This window comes from Natrix helvetica, assembly GCF_964273705.1.
Source record: "Natrix helvetica genome assembly, chromosome: 12".
Lineage (NCBI taxonomy): Eukaryota > Metazoa > Chordata > Lepidosauria > Squamata > Natricidae > Natrix > Natrix helvetica.
The window spans coordinates 16464357-16482952 of NC_138556.1; the positions used below are offsets into that span (position 1 = coordinate 16464357).

General features: G+C 46.2%; 1 protein-coding gene across 3 annotated transcripts in view; it reads right to left on the reverse strand.

The window, feature by feature from the left end:
- Positions 1-2741: 2741 nt before the first annotated feature.
- Positions 2742-18596, reverse strand: part of ZNF592 (zinc finger protein 592) — a 29601-nt gene continuing 13746 nt past the window's right edge. For all 3 annotated transcript variants that reach the window (XM_081964610.1, XM_081964612.1, XM_081964611.1), the window contains exons 3-9: positions 14131-14309; positions 12470-12646; positions 11424-11583; positions 10124-10393; positions 8521-8633; positions 6465-6582; positions 2742-5006 (exon numbers count right to left, since the gene is read on the reverse strand). In XM_081964610.1, the coding sequence (XP_081820736.1) occupies positions 4494-5006; positions 6465-6582; positions 8521-8633; positions 10124-10393; positions 11424-11583; positions 12470-12646; positions 14131-14309 (1530 nt within the window). In that variant the 3' untranslated portion in view covers positions 2742-4493. The remainder of the gene's footprint in view (positions 5007-6464; positions 6583-8520; positions 8634-10123; positions 10394-11423; positions 11584-12469; positions 12647-14130; positions 14310-18596) is intronic.

An 18596-nucleotide genomic window follows, 5' to 3' on the forward strand; every position in this document is an offset into this window, starting at 1 on the left:
GAACGTAGATCTTGAGGCCCGCCTAGACCGGCCCTTGAGGCCTGCGGGAGGGGGATACGTCACTTCCGGTTCTGCACGAGGAGTAAGAGCGTGAGCGGGGGAGGAAAGAGCGGCTTTTTTTTTTTTTGCTAAGGAGGGCTTGATGCGAAGTCCTCCCAGCTATTTCTGTTTTTTGTTTTGCCTTTTATCTGAAAATCGGATTTCAGATGAAAGGGGGAAGCAAATCTTTTTCTATTGCATATGTCTAGGGCGGACCTGGCGTGCCTTGTTGCAATGCAATAAGATTCCCCTGCAAATGCTTAATGAATCCAGTGCAAGTGTCTTTTGAGTTCAGTGAAAACTGAAAATCTCCTTTTGAACAATAGATGGAATCTTGGTGACTTTAGGAGAGGGGTTTCCAAACTTGGGAACTTTAAGACTTGTGGACTTCAACTCCCAGAATTCCTCAGCCAGAAGTTGAAGTCCACAAGTCTTAAAAGTTCCCAAGTTGCTGCTTTAGGAAGAGCCTTTTTTTAGTTAGAATTGTTAGTTAGAATTGAAAAGTAGGCTGCCACTGCCTGCTATTTTTCTTCCCCAACCTCTCCAGGGGTGTGTTGAGAAAAAAACTTTGGGAACACTACCTTTTGGTGATTGGCCCAAAAGAAGTCCAAATGAAGTACTAGGAGAGACATGATAGCAGTCTTCTGATATCTTAGGGGCTGCCCCAAAGAAGAGGGAGTCAAGCTATTCTCCAAAGCTCCCAAGGGCAGGACAATGGAAACTAATCAAGGAGAGAAGCAACTTAGAACCAAGGAGACACTTCCTGAGAGTTAGAACAATTAATCAATGGAACAACTTGCCTCTAGAAGTTGTGAATGCTCCAACACTGGAAGTTTTTAAGATGTTGGATAACCATTTGTCTGAAGTGGTGTAGGGTTTCCTGCCTAAGCAGGGGGTTAGACTAGAAGACCTCCAAGGTGCCTTCCAACTCTGTTATTCTATTCTACTCTATTAGAATCATGGACTAAAATTCCCAGAATTTCCCATCCAGCCATGCTATGTACCTATGTCTAGAGCAGGTGAAAATTTGATTGGCAAACAATTTTGCGGTATTTGGAGCTGAGGAACAGTGCACTGTAATTATTAGAAGGGTTCCTTTTTAAAATGTTTTCTTTCACTTAATGCTTTTGATTGAAAGAATTGAGTCCCTCTCCTCCCTCCAGATCCAGGCCTGATCTTGTGCAGTAGGCTTTTCCTTCCAGCGGCAGAATCTTATCTAACTGCAACCAGGTGCTAACCTTGAGATTTTTGTGCAGAGGTCTTTTAGCAATTAGTCACTTAAGTGTGGATCTGGTTTTTGTGCCTGACACAACCTGTTATTAAAAGAGGGCCAGTCCTGTGCTTATTGTCCCAATCTTCATGCTTCAGCAATATTTAATACCCTTATGCAAATGTAATCAGTTGATGGATCGCCAAATAATATTCTCTTGAAGGAAAAATGAAATATACTAGGAAATATTGAAAAGGCAGAGTGTTATATTTCTCTAGATGAGGTGGAGAAACATGGTTTTTTTAAGGCAGGAAGCAGACTCACTCTTAATACCCACCACCCTCCTCAATAGCCCCCAGCAGATGTCTGCACTTAAGAGATAGCTAGGTCTATTCAAAGGCAAACACCCTCACCCAAGATTCAACAAAGGTAGGATTAGCCATCTACCCATCTCATCACATGGTACCTAGGAAGATTGCATCACCCAGCAAGGCACAACCAAGCCTGGGACAAACAGCCTACAAAGTTAGCTAAGACCCTGCCCCCTGACTTTGCTTGTAAGGTCGTCACAAAGACTCCGGGCACATGGCAACAACCTTCATGAGTTGATTGCCAAGCATGTGAATTTGGCTCACTGACCGTGGGGAATGCCGCAACACCATCAGTGTGAAAAAGGGTTGTGCGTCACCTTTCTCAGTGCCGCGGTAACTTTGAACGGTCACCAAATGAAGAGTTGTAAGCCGAAAACTACCTGTATTCTGCATTGCAGCCTCTAAGCCAGGGGTGTCAAACTCAGTTTCATTGAGGGCCGCGTCAAGGTGGTGTTTGACCTCAGGGTGGCCATGCAAGCTTGATGTCGCTCGTGTCAGGGGCGCCTGTGGCGGCCTAAGCGCTTTGCTAGAGAGAACGGGCTCCCAAGCTACGTTTTCGGCTGCAGCGGCCTCCTGCAATTCTTTGCCAGTGAAATGGAGCTTGGGGTGACCACGCATGGTCCTCATGAGCTCCGTTTTCGGCTGAAACTGCCTCCTGCAACACCTTTGCCAGCGAAAACAGAGCTCGGGAGGGCTGCGTGAGGGCCGGTCCTTTGCTGTTTCCCGAGCGGCCCTGTGACCCAGATCTAAGTATCCGGCATCCCGGATCCGGCCCGCGGGCCTTGAGTTTGACACCCCTACTTTAAGCACTGAAATCAAGTTAGTCTACAGTACGTGAGGCTCCGTTATGGATGTCCAGCATGGGGTCTGAAGAGTCAACGTGGATTTTGGGAGAGAGCTGCAAGGTCAGAGAAGGGAGTTTGGAAGCCACTCCATTATTAGATGGTTTTATTTGAAATACTTTGAAGTAAACATTATAGCAAGGCACATATGCCACTGCAGATTAAATAGATATGTGATGGCCTGGGAGGAATGTCCTCCCTGCCCCCCCGCTGCTATTGTTAAACTATAGCTAGGCTAACTTGTAAAACATTCCCTAGACTAAAATGTACACGGTATCAAAAAATACAAAGGGTTCTTATCAAAACACGTCCGGACGAGAAAGTGAGCAATTCAAATGGCCGTAATATGATAAATAGGGTCAAATTTTTTTTTCTCCTTTTTTAAATTATTTATAGTAAACAATGAGCAAGGGGTATCCGACTTTGAAACATAACAACCGTTATTAAAACGAAACAAACGAAAAAGTAAATATTATACGAAGCGTGAGGAAAAGCACGCGGGGTGGGTGGGGGGTAGTGGGGCGGAAGCCACAGATGGGGGAATGAGTCAAGGTTAAAGGGAGGAAAGCAATCTCCAATCGATACGGGGGGGGGGGAACCGAGAAACACCCCACTTCCCCCCAAAAAAACCTGGAAAGGGTGTGCTTTGGAAGAGCAGGTGTATTTGAGGAAGGGTCAGGCTGAGGCTGCGCTCCACCCCCTCCTCATGGAATAAACTTCATCATAAACCCAAATTCTTGCGATTTGTGAACTGACAAGTAGAGGGGATTCTCAAGGGCAGGGGTGAGCAACTACGATGACGTTAGGCCCTGTGGACTTCAACTCCCAGAATTCCTGAGTCCGCTTCTGCGAGTTGAAGTCCACAGGTCCAAGTGCTCACCCCTGATCAAGAGACTTCCGGCTTCCTTTATCCTGCAATTTTTTTTGCAGGAAGTGAAAAAAACCCCCCAAACTCCGGAGCTCCTATTAGAAGGAAAATAAACCAAGCCAATCTGCCCCTCTCCCGGCCCTCGGTAGCTTTCAACCAGGACTGGGAGAAGCTCCGATCGTTGACAGCCAATTGACGCTGCTCCCCAATCTGAGGAAGGGGTGTGTGTGTGTGTGTGCTAACCATGGAAGAGATTGCCAAAGGATGCAGAAGTGGAAGCCTCAGTTTTGTTTTTTGTTTTGCATTCCGATTCTTTCTTACGACGGATGTCAATCTTTATACCTGCACAGGTTTTTAAAAATACCTGTGCCTCCAACTTTTACGAGAGGTGAGAGAGAAAAGGGGGGTCTTATAAATCCACAGCCAGGTGTGATCAATACTTCGAGGCGTGTGTGTGTGTGTGTGTATGTGTTGGATACGCAACTGATTTTCCTTTGCAACAAAGATGAAGCCGGGCACCCACACCCTTGTAACGAAATGAAAAAAAGAAACACCTGTAAACTGCATAGTGTTGGAAAATGTGTCTTCTAGGAATGAAGGCAGGTTTCATTCGCAGAGTGTCTGAAAGGTAATTTTTCAGGCTGGGGAGGGGGGGGCATTTTTGTTTTGAAAGGGGGAAAAGCAACATGTGTGAGTGGCGGTATGGCAGGAAACCTCCTGGCTTCCTGGGGCTAAGGGAGTGAGGGTGGGGGTGGAAGGTGGAGAAAGGACTGTATTTGTAATGACAAATCTGAGCGAATAGCCCGAAAGTCTCGGGCAGCAGGTGAATGCTTCGTTTTTGCCGGGGGAAACGTGCCATGGTTATCCTACATGCCAGTCTTTCTCAATCTTGGCCCCTTTAAGAGATGTGGACTTCCAACTCCCAGAATTCCCCAGCTGGGGAATTCTGGGAGTTGAAGTCCACACCTCTTAAAGGGGCCAAGATTGAGAAAGACTGTTCTAATTTCTCTCTCTCTCTCTCGTTTCCCCTTCCACTACTCATTTAGTGCCAGGGAGTTGGTGGCTTTGTCAATTTCCCTTCCCGAACTGAACCTTATGCCCAATCAAATGAACAACCTCCCTCCCTCCTCCAAGCAAGGTTTCTGGGGCAGCTGAGAGGACTCTTAAATAGAGGGAGACTTTGTGGGTTTGTTCTGGGAACTGCTTTTTTCTTTGCTGCAGGGCGCGGGGTCGCGCTCCGAGTCTCTGCTCTTGGAAGGGTCTCCTTTTGCCCTGCTGTGGCTGGTCTCGCTGTTGGCTTCACCCAGTCCATTCTCTCTCGTTTCCATTTCTGGAATCTTTTTTGCACTCTCTTGTTCTGGCTCTTCTTCTTCCTCCTCCTCCTCTTCTTCTTCTTCTTCCAGATCTTTGACTTTATGAACGATAAAGAGGTGCCTGTTTAGAGACAGGTGCGACGTGTAACACAAGCCGCAGAGCAGGCACTGGTAAGTGGAACTGTCTGACTTGTGTCGAGGTATGTGTTCCAGAAATTCAGTCTCGGTGGCTGTCGCAAAGCCACACTTTGCACATTTCCAACGGGCTGCCTTCAGTTTCTTTGCTGGTGGATCGTCTGATCCGGATGCAGCCGCTTCCATCGGACTCGGGCCATCGGCGGTTACTCTCTTTGGAGATTTCGTCTGCAAAACAAAGCCGCACGGTTATCGCACCCATCAGTCCACCATCCAAACGATGCCCGCTAAGAGCAATAAGAACATTTGCTCTTCCTCCTCCTCCTCCTCGCACCCCGTTACCAAGCTGTACAGGGCACCCTAAGCCACGGGTGTCAAACCCAAGGCCCGTGGGCCAGATCCGGCCTGCGGGATGCTTAGATCTGGCCCATGGGGCTGCCCTGGAAATAGTGACGGACTGGCCCGCGATGCCTCTGCCAGCGAAAACGGGCTCCCGAGCTCAGTTTTCGGCTGGGACAACCTCCTGCCGCCCTCTGCCAGTGAAAACAAAGCCTGGGAGGGCTGCACGCTGTTTCCGCTGGCAGATGGCTGCAGGAGGTTGTCCCAGCCAAAAACGGAGTTCGGGAACCCATTTTCACTGGCAGAGCACTCAGGCCACCACAAGATGGCCACACCCACCCAGGCCACACCCACCCCGGCCCCCAAGGTCAAACACAACCCTGATGCGGCCCTCAGTGAAATTGAGTTTGACACCACTGTCCTAAACTATAAGAGCAGAATTACAGGTTCCCAAGTGACCTTAACTCTGCTCGGTCAATGGATGTGTTTAGCCTCTAATGTATTCATCCACAGGTGAGACAGGTGGCAGGAAGGAGACAAGATAAAGAGCGTGATTTGCTCTACGACTTCGTCATTGGTGCAGAAGGCCCTCTCTCTTTTGATTGACCCCTATTTGTACTTCTGTTGAATGGAAAACAACTTTCAACCGTTTCCTCAATTTTGAAGATAGCAACCAAAATAGGGAAACATTTTGGGTGGGAAGAAACTTAAGAATATAATTAACTGAATGATTGTCTCCAGCGCTTTGCTGGGAAGATAACCAGAGTCAAATGCAAACAGAATGCCTTAAGGATTAATTTTCTGCAGGCTGTGTGTCTTCAGATCACTGGTTACCACTTGTCAATCTCCGGGGTTTTCCTAGGATTTTCATTTAATTAAAAGATCGATCTAACGCAGGTCCCTTTTGAAATAAAGCTGCATCTTTTATGCCCGTGATGTCAAACCACAAGGGGTTTCAGACAGCCCTACGTGAGATATAAAATAGACTTTAAGTTACTTTGGGTCTGCCTGGAACCCAATATCTTGGAATGTAGTACTAGGGGATTTTTTTTAAAGCTTAAGAGTTAAATTACACCCCAATGATTGCAGAAACGGGTACATTTTCATTACAGTACAAGAAGTAACTTCTGATAGGGCTGGCACTGTCTTCAGAACCCACAAGGGAAAGGATTTTATTTAAAAATAAAATAAATAAAATAAAAATATTTAAAGGCCTGCGGTCTTCCTGAAAAGAGAACCAGAGGGCCTCTCCCGGAAAGCCACTTCCAAACAAGAGGGCAAACTCAAAACAGGAACAAAACAGGAACGACCCCACCTCCATATTTTAACTAAAGCATCTCAGATTACTTTTGTCAAGTCTTTGGATATCTGGGAAAGATCCGGATTTTTGATGCCATGCATGAGGCTCATGTGATTCTCCAACATCGATGGCTGTGGAAATGTCTGGATTTCGTCTGTGCAATACCTGCAAAATACACAACAGCAACAACAAAAGGTGCCATCAATGCAACTGGCGTTCTCAGTCTCACCCTCTGCGACCACATCTTGTTTTTTCACTCTGCAGCCCGCCCGCCCGCCCCAATTTTAGTTTAGTTTGCTTCACCTTATTGTCATTGCACATCGTACAACAAAATTAAATGCCATCTTCAGGGTGCGTTCTAACTATAAAAATTAAAAACACAAACACACATCCTTCACATGCTATACAACTGAATTGAAAGCCCGACATTGCATTCATATTGCACTATACCGTAGAATTCAATAGACCGTATTTTTCAGAGTATAAGACGCACCTTTTTCCCCCTCAAAAAAGAGGGTGAAAATCCCGGTGCATCTTATACACTGAATATAGCATTTTTTGCCTCTCTAAACCCCGCCTCCCTCACAAAAATGGCCATGCATAGCCTTTAGGAGGCTTCCAGAGGGCAGAAATGAAGAAAAACAGGCCGTTTTTTGCTCAATTTTGCCCCTTCTCAGCCTCCAGGAGCACTCAATAAGCCTCCTAAAGGTTATGTATGCCCCTTTTTTGCTTACCCCCCCTCCAGAGCACTCTACAAGCCTACTAAAGGCTATTCCTGCCCTATTTTTTTGGGGGGGGGAGGGTCTGTTTTCACAAAAAAAACGGCTGTTTTGGGGAGGTCTGCAGACTGCAAAAACTTTTTTTTTTAAATTTGCCTGTTCGAAATCTTGGTGCGTCTTATACTCCGTTGCGTCTTATACTCTGAAAAATACGGTAGTTACTGCCCTGGGAGAGAAGCTTTTTTTCAGCCTCTTTGTCCTTGTTTTTATTATCCTGTACCGCCTGCCAGATGGTAATAGTTCAAAAAAAAAGGGGGTGCCCAGGATGAGATGGATTTTTAAAGAATGTTTTGAACTTTCTTAAGGCAGCGGGAGCTATAAATATGTGGACGGTGAATTTGCAACTATTCTGAACCGTCTGAATATGTCCTTGAAGGACCTCTGTGCAACTTTCTCAATGGGATGAATTTGTGAGCCAAGTTTCGCTTGTGAGAAAAGTCTCTTGAGCACAAATGTTGCGATTTCACAACAAAACCTTCCAGGAACAAGACCTGTTTTTCTAAGACCTACCTACAAGAGACACAGGTTTCTACCACTAAGTACCTGGAAAGCTAGCGATGAATTCCAGGGATATCAAAAGTGACCTTGGATCACAGCTTTGGAGCTGATAAGGAGGGCTTCTTTTCCAGAGGGGAAATCAAAGGTTTGCCTTGGGAGGGTTAATGTTTTGTCTGGGGTCTTGGTGGGAACCACAATTTTACATTTTTTAACAATATGTGGCAGGAGTGCAGGAGGCTCCCCTACCCCCAGAGGCGGCCTTTAAAATCCCAAGAGTAGATATGAACCGAGACACGCTCTGTTCATATGCACCAGTTAAAGCAACACTTAGAATTCTCCATCTGTAAAGGTAAAGGTTCCCCTCGCACGTATGTGCTAGTTGTTCCCGACTCTAGGGGGTGGTGCTCATCTCTGTTTGAAAGCAGAAGAGACAGCGCTGTCCGAAGATGTCTCCGTGGCAATGTGGCCGGCATGACTAAACGCCGAAGAGGAACGCTGTTACCTCTTGCAATTTTGGGAGTAAGGCCACAGGTGGACAATGAATGTCCCAGAGGACATAAAAGAGGAGTGAAAGGGGAGTGGAGTTTGCAAGAGACAATTAGTTGGCTTAATTGGTTTGTGACTCTCCGAGACTCCTTGCCAGGTTTTGCAGCTATCGGCCTGGCAGCTCTCCAAGCCAGATAAGGTCTGTGACTGTAAATCCTCCCTGGAAAGACTTTGCTGGATGTGACGGAGCAGAATTCACAGCCAATTAATAAAAGGGGGTTTTGTCGGGACCAGGAGTTTGCTTCCTGCTCTCGGGAAGCCTCGGCCAGAACAGACTCACCAGCAATGGTAGAGTTTCTTTGCTGTGTCGTGATTATTGCGAACGTGTCTGTGCAGGCTGTTGGAGGCCCCGAATGACCTCTCGCACTGCCGGCAAGGAAACCTCTTCATGTTCTGCAATGGGATCGGAAGAGTCAGTTTAGAAATAGAAAAACACAAGTTGGAAGGGAACTTAGAGGTCTTCTAGTCCAACCCCCTCCTCAGGCAGGAAACCCTACACCACTTCAGACCAATGGTTGTCTTCTTTAAAAACCTCCAGTGTTGCAGCATTTAAAACTTCTGGAGGGAAGTTGTTCCACTGATTAATTGTTCTAATTTCTCTTAGTTCTAGGTTGCTTCTCTCCTTGATTAGTTTCTACCCATTGCTTCTTGTTCTACCCTCAGGTGCCTTGGAGAATAGCTTGACTCCCTCTTCTTTGGGGCAACCCTGGAGATATCGGAAGACAGCTATCATGTCTTCCCTAGTCCTTGTTTTCATTAAACTAGACATACTCAGTTCCTGCAACCATTCTTCATATATTTTAGCCTCCAGTCCCCTAATCGGCTTACCAAAGCATTATAAAGTGGTATTAATACTTTACGTGGTCCTGATTCTATCCCTCTGTTTATGCAAAGGGATAGAAACTTCTTCAGCTCTGATTGGATGGTGGGGAATGGAAGGATCGATACTCTGGCCACTTGCATTCTTTTAGAGAATCCTTGAGGCCACTTGGAGGCTTGTCTGTGTCCCCCTTCCATTCCCCACCAGCCAGTCAGAGCTGAAGAAGCGTCTTGGATGAGAAGTGAAATCTCTTTCAAAGAAAAGCAAGAAAGTCCAGTTGCTTCTTGAGGGGAAAAAAGCACCTTGGGGGCAACGATGACTTGAGAATCTCAAAAGACATTCAGTATGAGTACCGAAAAGAAAAACAAGACTTAATGGTGTATTCTATCATACCATATGAAATAAATAAAATAACCAGGACAAAGGGGAATAAATAAAAACAACACTTAATGCTGTTGTCAGGTCTACAGCCATGTTCCCTTTGGATCTTTGGCCTGCCACATTTCTATCCTACTATGCTGTTTCTATAGAGGGGAATTAGGAGGGGGGATAGTACGGAGTAGAATGTTATGTAGTAGCCAAAATAACATTCCTTTCTAGAAAGCCAAGGTCATCCTTTGTCTTGGCACCTCTGCACCTGACCGGAACTGGATGGGTGGAAGCTGCCAGCATGGCAGTGGGAGATTGGACCATGGGATGGACTTGTGGGCGTGGGGGCAAGATCATGAACTTTAACTTGGGTGGGGAAAACTGAGAAGCTTCAGATTCGGGTTTCCCCAGGTGGCTCTCTTAATAAATTGGAACTTTGAGCAGTACTTTGCCTTGGACTCTGATTTAATTTTGGATGCTATCTGGAATGCTGACAGCTGTATTTGTTAAAACAACATAAATATAACATGAAATAACAGGATAAAATAACCAGAGGAAAAGGGGAAGAACACAAGCAGGCATCTTTTCCTCATTCCCATTTCCACGGCATGGCCAGGAAGTGAGAAGACGCAACCGTATTACAACGAAGGGGGAGAAAGTCCAGGCGCTCCCACGTTCCCGGCAGGTGGTTTACCTTTCCGTGGCTTTTCCTCATGTGGGACACATAAGTTTCACGATCGGGAAGCCACTGCGAGCACACCTGGCAAGTCCAACTGCCCGTTTTGGACTTTGGCTTGGATTCCGGGCTGACGCCTTTCGCGGGCAAAGAGCTCGGCTGCGAAGTACCGTTGACGATGGCCAGTTCCTTGGAGGTGGGAAGGGCGGGACTGCTCGTGGCGGTCGTCTCAACCTTCGGCCGAGCGCTGGTGAAATCCTCGGGATTTTCCGGGACTCCGTGGATGCTCTAGTGAAAAGCCAAGGAGTCGAGCTCAGCTAGCAAGTAGATCCACACGGAAAGGAAAGGCCAGAGCGTGGAATGACCCAGCCAGCAACAAATGGCTGAGGAGGTCAGTAGCTTCTCTATGTCTAGATCTACCATCTAGACCAGGTTACCAACTAGAGGCTGTGACTTGTCAGCCTCCAGCCCCTCCGCCAGCCAACTCAGTGGAGGAGGATTTGATTTGATTTTATTAGATTTATAAGCCGCTCCCTCTCCCCAAAGGGACTCGGGGCGGCGTACAATCAAAGTCAAAACGTATTACATGTTACATATTACATGGAGGAGGTATAAAAACTCACAACAACACCAATATTACATTTCATAAAATCAACACAATAATAATAATATTAAAATAACATTAAAAACTACCCTAAAATTTAAAATAACTGCCAGGAGAATTAGAGGATAAAGCTATAATTGAGCCAGGCCGGCTAGTTGGAACAGGTGGGTCTTGAGTTTCTTGCGGAAGGAGCGGAGATCAGTGGTGGTCCTGATATCGGGGAGGAGAGGTTTGGGAGTCAGGGTCAGGGTCAAGGCAACCTGAGAGCTCTGAGGAGAAAGAGGGAATGGAGCTGGCACAGAGAGAGAGAGAGAGAGAGCCTGGTGAGACTCGAACTGCCAAGCTGCAGGCAGCTAGCAGTCAGCAGAAGTAGCCTGCAGTACTGCATTCTAACTCCTGCGCCCCCACAGCTGTTAATAAACAAATAAATAAGTAAGGTGATTTTAAGGAGGCTGCCCTGGTTATACTAAGCTGTAATGCATCTGACCTGGACTAGCAGGTTATGTCAACCCAGCCACTGTGCTCTGGAACTTATAGGCTTAGCTTGTTCTTTAAATCCAGTCCATTGTGGTTAAATTACAGTTGAGCAACCTAAATCTTAAAAGAGACAAATAGGAGAGGCTGCCGATGAGGAAATGTGCATCAGATGTGGGAAAATAAAAGGCAGCCCAAGAGTTTCAAGGGAGGGGCCTGAAAAGTGGGAACGCTACCAACCTTGACGTGCTGCATTAACTGCAGCTTCTGCATATACACCAGTTGGCAGTGGGGGCACTTGAACACGCCCACCATCAGCCGGTTGGCGTTTTGCTGGAAGTGCTCTTGCAGAAGTCTCTTCTTGTTGAAGACGGTCTCACAGGAACATTTGTAGATCACCCTGGAATGGTCGGGGGTGGAGAAAGAAGAAACCTTCGTGAACGAATGAATTAGGAAAAGCAAATGCTGTAGGCCGATCCTTCAGAGTCCATTGGAGTTGGGCAACCAATGCATTTAAACCATCATCATCATCAATAAATAAATAAATAACCCATTTAGACTGGATTTGGCACTTTTATCTATCTGCTGAGTCCTTCCTGGGATAAGCAGATGTGATTGGGTAACCAAGAAAGCAAACAGCCCCAACAGTCACAGGCGCGCTGGGTGCAATTCTAAAACCCCTGGACACCACTGGCATTGACAAATTCACCATCGGTCAATTGCAAGAGGCAGCTTTCCTCAGAACAGCTTATACCCTGAGAGGATGCCTTTAACACCATCAAACAACATCTGCCTATCCCAGGTCCTTGGACTCAACAGGTGCCAAACCTAGTCTAAACATCTGGCTGACTGCAAGACAAACCACAATAATAATTTGTGTTAAATAGAGTGCCAATAGTCATAGGCGCTTCGGATCCAATCACAAAACTTACACTGTCAGCTTTGGAAGCCACATTAATGCTGACATATATATTGCCCCCAGCAATCTGGGTTCTCGTTTTATCGACCTCGGAAGGAAGGGAGGCTGAGCCAACCTTGAGTCAGTCAGAATCGAACTCCTGGCAGTAGGCAGAATTAGTCTGCAATACTGCATTCTAACCACCGGGAAGGAAAGAAGGGAGGCTGAGCCAACCTTGAGCCATTCAGAATCGAACTCCTGGCAGCGGGAAGAGTTAGTCTGTAACACTGCATTCTAACCATTGCGCCACCACGGCTCAGGTGCTAAAGAAACTCCAGAAGTGCATAATGGTGTAAAAACAAGCCCAGGACCCGAGCGCACCACTCACTGAGATGTCTTGTGAGGCTCTGCGGGATGCTGGCTGTTAATGTGTGCGGTGGTGCTGTCTGCAGACTTGAAGGCCATGGGGCAGAACGAACACTTGTGGAAGACTTCGCAGTGCTTCTCGTGAATGTGGACTTTCAGCATAGCCTGGGACATGAAAACCACCCCGCAGTGGCTGCACCTGGGGAGAAGGAGAGGACACAGTCAGCTTGAAGGCACAACATCTGCCGCCATCGTTTCTAGAGATAAGTCAAGAAATGGGAACCAGACCAGGTTTGCTTTGCTGAAATCATCCGCGAAGTACCCGTGAATGTTTACGGGTTGTAGGAAAGCAACATAGGTGGCTTGCTGCCGATAATGGCTAGAGATCAGAGGTCGAGATATGGCCAGTTGGAGTAAGAGGGAATGAAAAAAAAATGAGATCCACCCCACCATATCAATTCTCTGAAGCCGACAGCAGCCAAACTGAAAATATGCACCTGAGTTGAAAGCCTTGCTCCTTTCTTCTCTCCTGGCCATTCCTGCACCAGAAGAGAAGAACCTAAATTTCCCAGAAACGAGTAACTGTGAGACATTGTTCGCTCACTGCAACCTCGGGGTTCCTGAGAAAGCCAGCTGATGAAAAAAATATAAATGTACATCCCTTTTGACAGGTGTTAAAGGCTGGCGAAATCACCTGTCGATATACTACTCTGAAGTTTCTTCTACTTGTGGTCAGCTAAAAATAATCATTAAAGATGGTCAGTGTCTACTACTAAAAAATAAGAATGGATCCTTAAGCGAGACTCCTGCAATCTGCCCCAAAAGCTCAGTCATTGGGAGATTTTATTTTATTTTATTTAAAAGCCAACTTCCTTGCATCTTGGCTCTAGAATGCGTTATGTCCTTAAAAGTCCCAGGTGTTCTAACCTAGGCTTCCTGAGAAAGCATAAATCACAGACCCCCAAACCCTCTTTTATTTATACGGCTGTGAATGTTGGTCATTCACAGCCCGCAAGGCTTCACCAACAGTCTGTGAAGATTCCGACAGATGTCTGCTCGAGTTGCCACAGTCTTTTTAGGAGAATGTTGATAAACACCCACCTTTATCTCCCTTAAAATGCTGCCAGAGACCTAACTGCCAAATGCAGAGCAAGGCCGAACTTAGCACAGAGTCAAACAGAACTTTTCAAAGCTTGAACCGAACAGATGAATTAATTGCTTCCTGCAAAGGCTCACCTCCCGTTCGCTCCTCTTTTATGTCTTATGGGAGGGGCCAATCATCTCCAAGCCTTACTCCCAAGTCGACCCTGTTTTGCCTTCTGGCAGCTCTGCGCATGCGCACACTGGGAACAGGCTCCCGTTGCTCCTCTGCCTTGCTGATGTCAGACTACAGAAGCTCGGGAGGCAGCACATAATTACCAGACGGCCTTGGCCCCCTCTCTGCCTCTGATGCAGAGCCCTCGTCCGAGCCTTCCCCAGACTCCAGGATTAGCTCATGTTCCTCCCCAACCTCCTCACTGTCTAAATCTGCGGGCAGCTCCACAGGCCGCCGGCAGACCACAACATCAGTGGGGAGGAAGAGCTGAGGTCCTTCTCCCTGGTTTTCTCTGTTTAAATGCATAAAACAGCACCTTGCTTTTTCCCCCCCACCCGGGGTTCTTCCTCCTCGGACTTAGCACTGACCTGTAACCGACTTTGCGGGAGTAATGCAGGCAGTTCTCTTTGACGTGGGTTTGGAAGTAGGCTGACCGGCAAATGGCCCCGCACTCAGGGCAGCAATAGGGAGATTTATGGGTGTGGATTCTTTGATGAGCACAATAACTGCATTTGTTCGGCAACAGCATCTGACACACTTGGCATGTCTAGGAGAGAGGAAATAGAGAGGCACCTTGATTGACGGATTCGCACACCCGGCTGGGGGAATTCTGGGAGTTGAAGTCCACATAGCTTAAAGTGGGCAGGATTGGGAAACGGTCCTAGAGGGAGACTCCAGGTCTTATTCAGCTACTAGTAGCTGGATACTCGTGCTTCGCTACGAAACTATGGGATCGGGCTTGATAAATTAATGAGTAGTTAAAGCTTGAACATTAATGAGTAGTTACGATCGGCCTTTCCTCTCCCCTTCTCTCCCTCAGGCTTGCCCCACAGAAGCCTCTCCTATCCCCCTTCTCTCCCTCAGGGCTGGCCCCATTGATCCTCTCCTATCCCCTTCTCTCCCTCAGGCGTGCCCTAGAGGCCTCTCCTATTTAATCCCCTTCTCTCCCTTTCAGCTGGGGAGGGGGAAATAGAATGTCTTACTCCTTAGCATCAGAGCATTTTTCAGGTGGGGAGGGGGAGTAGAAAGTCTAAACTCCCAGCCCGCAGGTCGGATGATGTGGCAGTTGGAACAGAGTTCTTTTCAGGTAGGGAGGGGGAGTAGAACGTCTAACTTCTTAGCATCACAACGTGTTAATAATAATAATAATAATAATAATAATAATAATAATAATAATAATAATAATAATAATAATAATAATAATAATAAAATAAGTATTGATGATCTGATGGTCATTTAAAAAAAATCATTTCTTAGCAAGCACCTAGAAGCCAAGAGGAACCTACGGGCCAAATTTCAAGTTTGCAGGCTTTATGGTTCTGGAGTTTTCGTGATGATGCATGAATGGCATTTCACTTATACAGATATAGATTCCTATAGGATGCTAGCTCCAAGATATGAGAATATTTCTAAGTGAGGGACCCTTGGTGGTCTTTGAGCTTGGCTGTTTTCTTGCAGGCGTTTCATTACTGGACTAGGTAACATCATCAGGGCTAGACGGTGGGTAATGAAACGTCTGTAAGAAAACAACCAAAGCTCAGAGATCACCAAGGACCCCTCAGGATGGTAGCTATCCACCATCAAACCCTTGCTGGCTGGCAAAGTTGTAGTCGTCAGACTTCTACACGAAGGCGGGAGACAGCATGGATTTGATTTAAATCACCTCAATTTAAATCACGATTTAAATCACTAGTAAAAAGGCTTGATTTAAATCAACTCGATTTAAATCGTAATTTTTAAAGAGCAGCTGTCATCTATCTCTGCTGTGAAATTGTGTGAACGTATCAACACAGCGCATCTCAGCTTGCAGAGCTTGGATTCACTGAATGAGTTTATCCCCCCAAAATGTAAATATTGCAGAATATACAGCCTCGTGCTACATAACCAAGCTCCATTTCATGCTGGATAAACTAAATTGTGAATGTATCTTAAACAGAAAACTATTTTAGTTTTTATGCCAGAAGCATTTATTAAAATAAATTTGATTTTTTTTTTAAAAAAATCCGATTTAAATTTTTAAAAATCCGATTTAAATTTTAAAAATCCATTTTAAAAAAATATTTAAAAAATCATCGACTTTTATCCACGCTGTCAGGAAATGCTTGAAAAAGCTTCCCTGTTTGACGAAAAGAAAATCAAGTTCAAAAGATACATGGCCGAAATCCAACACGGCCTGTTAAAATCCTCTGCTGCAGATAAGACTTGAAAACCAAACTTTTGACTGACAGTTCTTTTTGGTCCCCAAACTGCACGCATGTGTGCCCAGCTCAGAGAGACAGATGAGAACTCCCAATTTATTAGGGGAAGTTTTCCCTTTTCTTTGAACAAATGCTAAAAACCTCCTGTATATTTATTTATGCCCCTGGAGAGAGCAAACACGCTTTTTCCCTGCCACTCTGTATGCCTGGAATAAGATTTTTTTTTTTTAAAAAAAAAAGCCTATCGGTTTAATCAGGTATTTAATTTTAACCTTGACAGAGGAAGGGGGAAGGCATTTCAATGATAGCCCAAATACAAAGCGATCCCGCTAAGGGCAGAATAATGAGCCCGAGAATTATCTGCTGAAATTATCCTTTCATTGACATGGTTGTAAATTGGTATTTCAATTGACTGCCTGACTAAACAAGCTTATATAAGGGTGTCATTATATAATATCTATTTAACCTGCGGAACATTAATAATATTTTTTTGGGGGGGGAGAAGGGAAAAATCAACCTAACACCCCCCCCCCCCAATCGCCCCGATCCCCAGTTCTGCAATACTCCCCAAAACATATCTAGCACCGTTTTTTTTTTTTTTTTTTTTTGTGCTACCGTATGACTGGTAGGTTGTTGTTTTTTAAATCTCAGAACATTTAATTCTTTCTTGTACTTTGCTGCAATCATTTTAGGATGATTATTGACGTGTTTCAGATCCTTTGCCCACCAAAGAGGGCTGATAAAGGCAGGATCAAACCCTCCCACCAAATAAAAGCTGCGTGGAACATTTCCCTAGACAAAACAGCAACAGGCTAAAAACTGGCTTGGTTAAAAACAAAAACCTAGCAAAAGACGCAGCCCAGCGCAAGAAACATCCCTTAAAGCCAGTTCGAAATGCGCGGCTTGTTTAGGTTCCATCTCTGCTGTTTCTCCTTTGCGATGCTTCTACAGCAGGTTGTTCAAATGTATGGCTTTATTTTGTCCCTTTTGTGTTTTATTTTTTCATTGTAAATTTTATTGCTCCCTGACAGATCCTATTACAAAGGCAACGCATACACTGTTTTGTGGCATGGATTAAACCAAGCCTTGCATCCTCTCCCCATCCCCTCCCAGCCTTTTCTAAGTTTCAGAATAAATACAGCTTTCCAAATTGCACGAAGGAGGCTAATAAGCATTGCTACTCCAAGTTGTTTTAACCCGCCGGAAATCTTCAGATTGGCAAGGCCTGTTCCCTGCATGGTCTCGGGGTAGTAGCTACGTTTCTGGGGTTCTTGTATTTTTGCCAAAATGCCAAGGATGCAAGCCTCCTTATTACATACACAAACAACTCAGCCTGTTCCACTGAGTGGCACCACCGTCTACCCATCACAGTACAGGCAGTCCTTGAACTTACGGCCCCAATTGAGCCCCGGATTTCTGCTGCTAAGGGAGACGTCTGTTAAGTGAGTTTCGCCCCGTTTTACGAGCTTCCTTGCCGCAGCTGTTAAGTGAATCACAAAAGGGGATCACGTAACACCGGGACACTGCAGCTGTCTTAAAAGTGAGTCAGAATCAAGCCTCCGAATGTTAAGTCACATGACCATGGGGAAGCCGCGGCAGTCGTTAAGTGTGGAAACCAGAGTCCCGAGTCGCTGTTTTCAGTGCCGTACGTAACTTGGGACGGTTGTAAGTCACAGACTACGGTGTAAAGCCAAAATTGGGTTTTGCACCAATGGAAGAGTCACCCATGAATGCTCCAGCTCCCCAATCCTTCGCCAGATGTGGCATGAAAAGTCATCTGGGAATGAAGCAGAGGCCGAGAGACGAGGAAAAGAAACGAAACACAATGTGGGAGTGAAAGAGCTTTTCAAGGCTGCAGCTTGTAAGAATCTGGGGCTGGAGCTTCCCAGATGTAGATGCTTCAAGGGAGGGAGGGAGGAAGACAAAAGACAGATGTTCAACCACTCCTGAGGATATCTTGTCTTGTTTCAACACAGCCAGCCTGCATTTTCCCCATAAAGTTGCAATAAATGTCAGGCCTGGGGGAACGAACAGTCTATTCCTAATCGTTCCCTGAACCGTTTAAATGAAGATCTAGGACAGGGATGGCGAACCTTTTTGCCATCGCGTGCCAAAAGTGGGGGGAGTCGTACGCACGCCCTCCCACCCCCCGCGCATATGCGAGTGATGGCACGGTGGACCTGCTTTCCGCCCTCCCCATCCTCCAGAGGCTTTCTAGGAGCCTGGGGAGGGCGAAAACGGCTTCCCCACCCCCCACCCTCGGGAGGGAGAAAAACTGCCCCAACGCGCAAACAGGAAGTCAGTCCCCGAACTTCCGGTTTGCGCGTTGGGTTGTTTTTCGCCCTCCGGAAGCTTTAGGGGAGTCTCCGGAAGGCGGAAAACGGTCGAAAATGGAGGCCGAAATCAGCTGGCCAGAGCGCGCAAACGCGCTTGGAGCTGACAGGACAACACATTGGGTGCCCTCAGAAATGGCTCTGCGTGCTCCCTGTGGCACCCGTGCCATAGTTTCGCCATCACGGATCTATGAAGACCCCTTAAATCTTAAAATAAATAAATAAATAAATACATTCGTGGACAAATATATCGATTGAAATTAATGCCCAGGTGTCCCAACGGAATACCCCGGAAACGTTTTT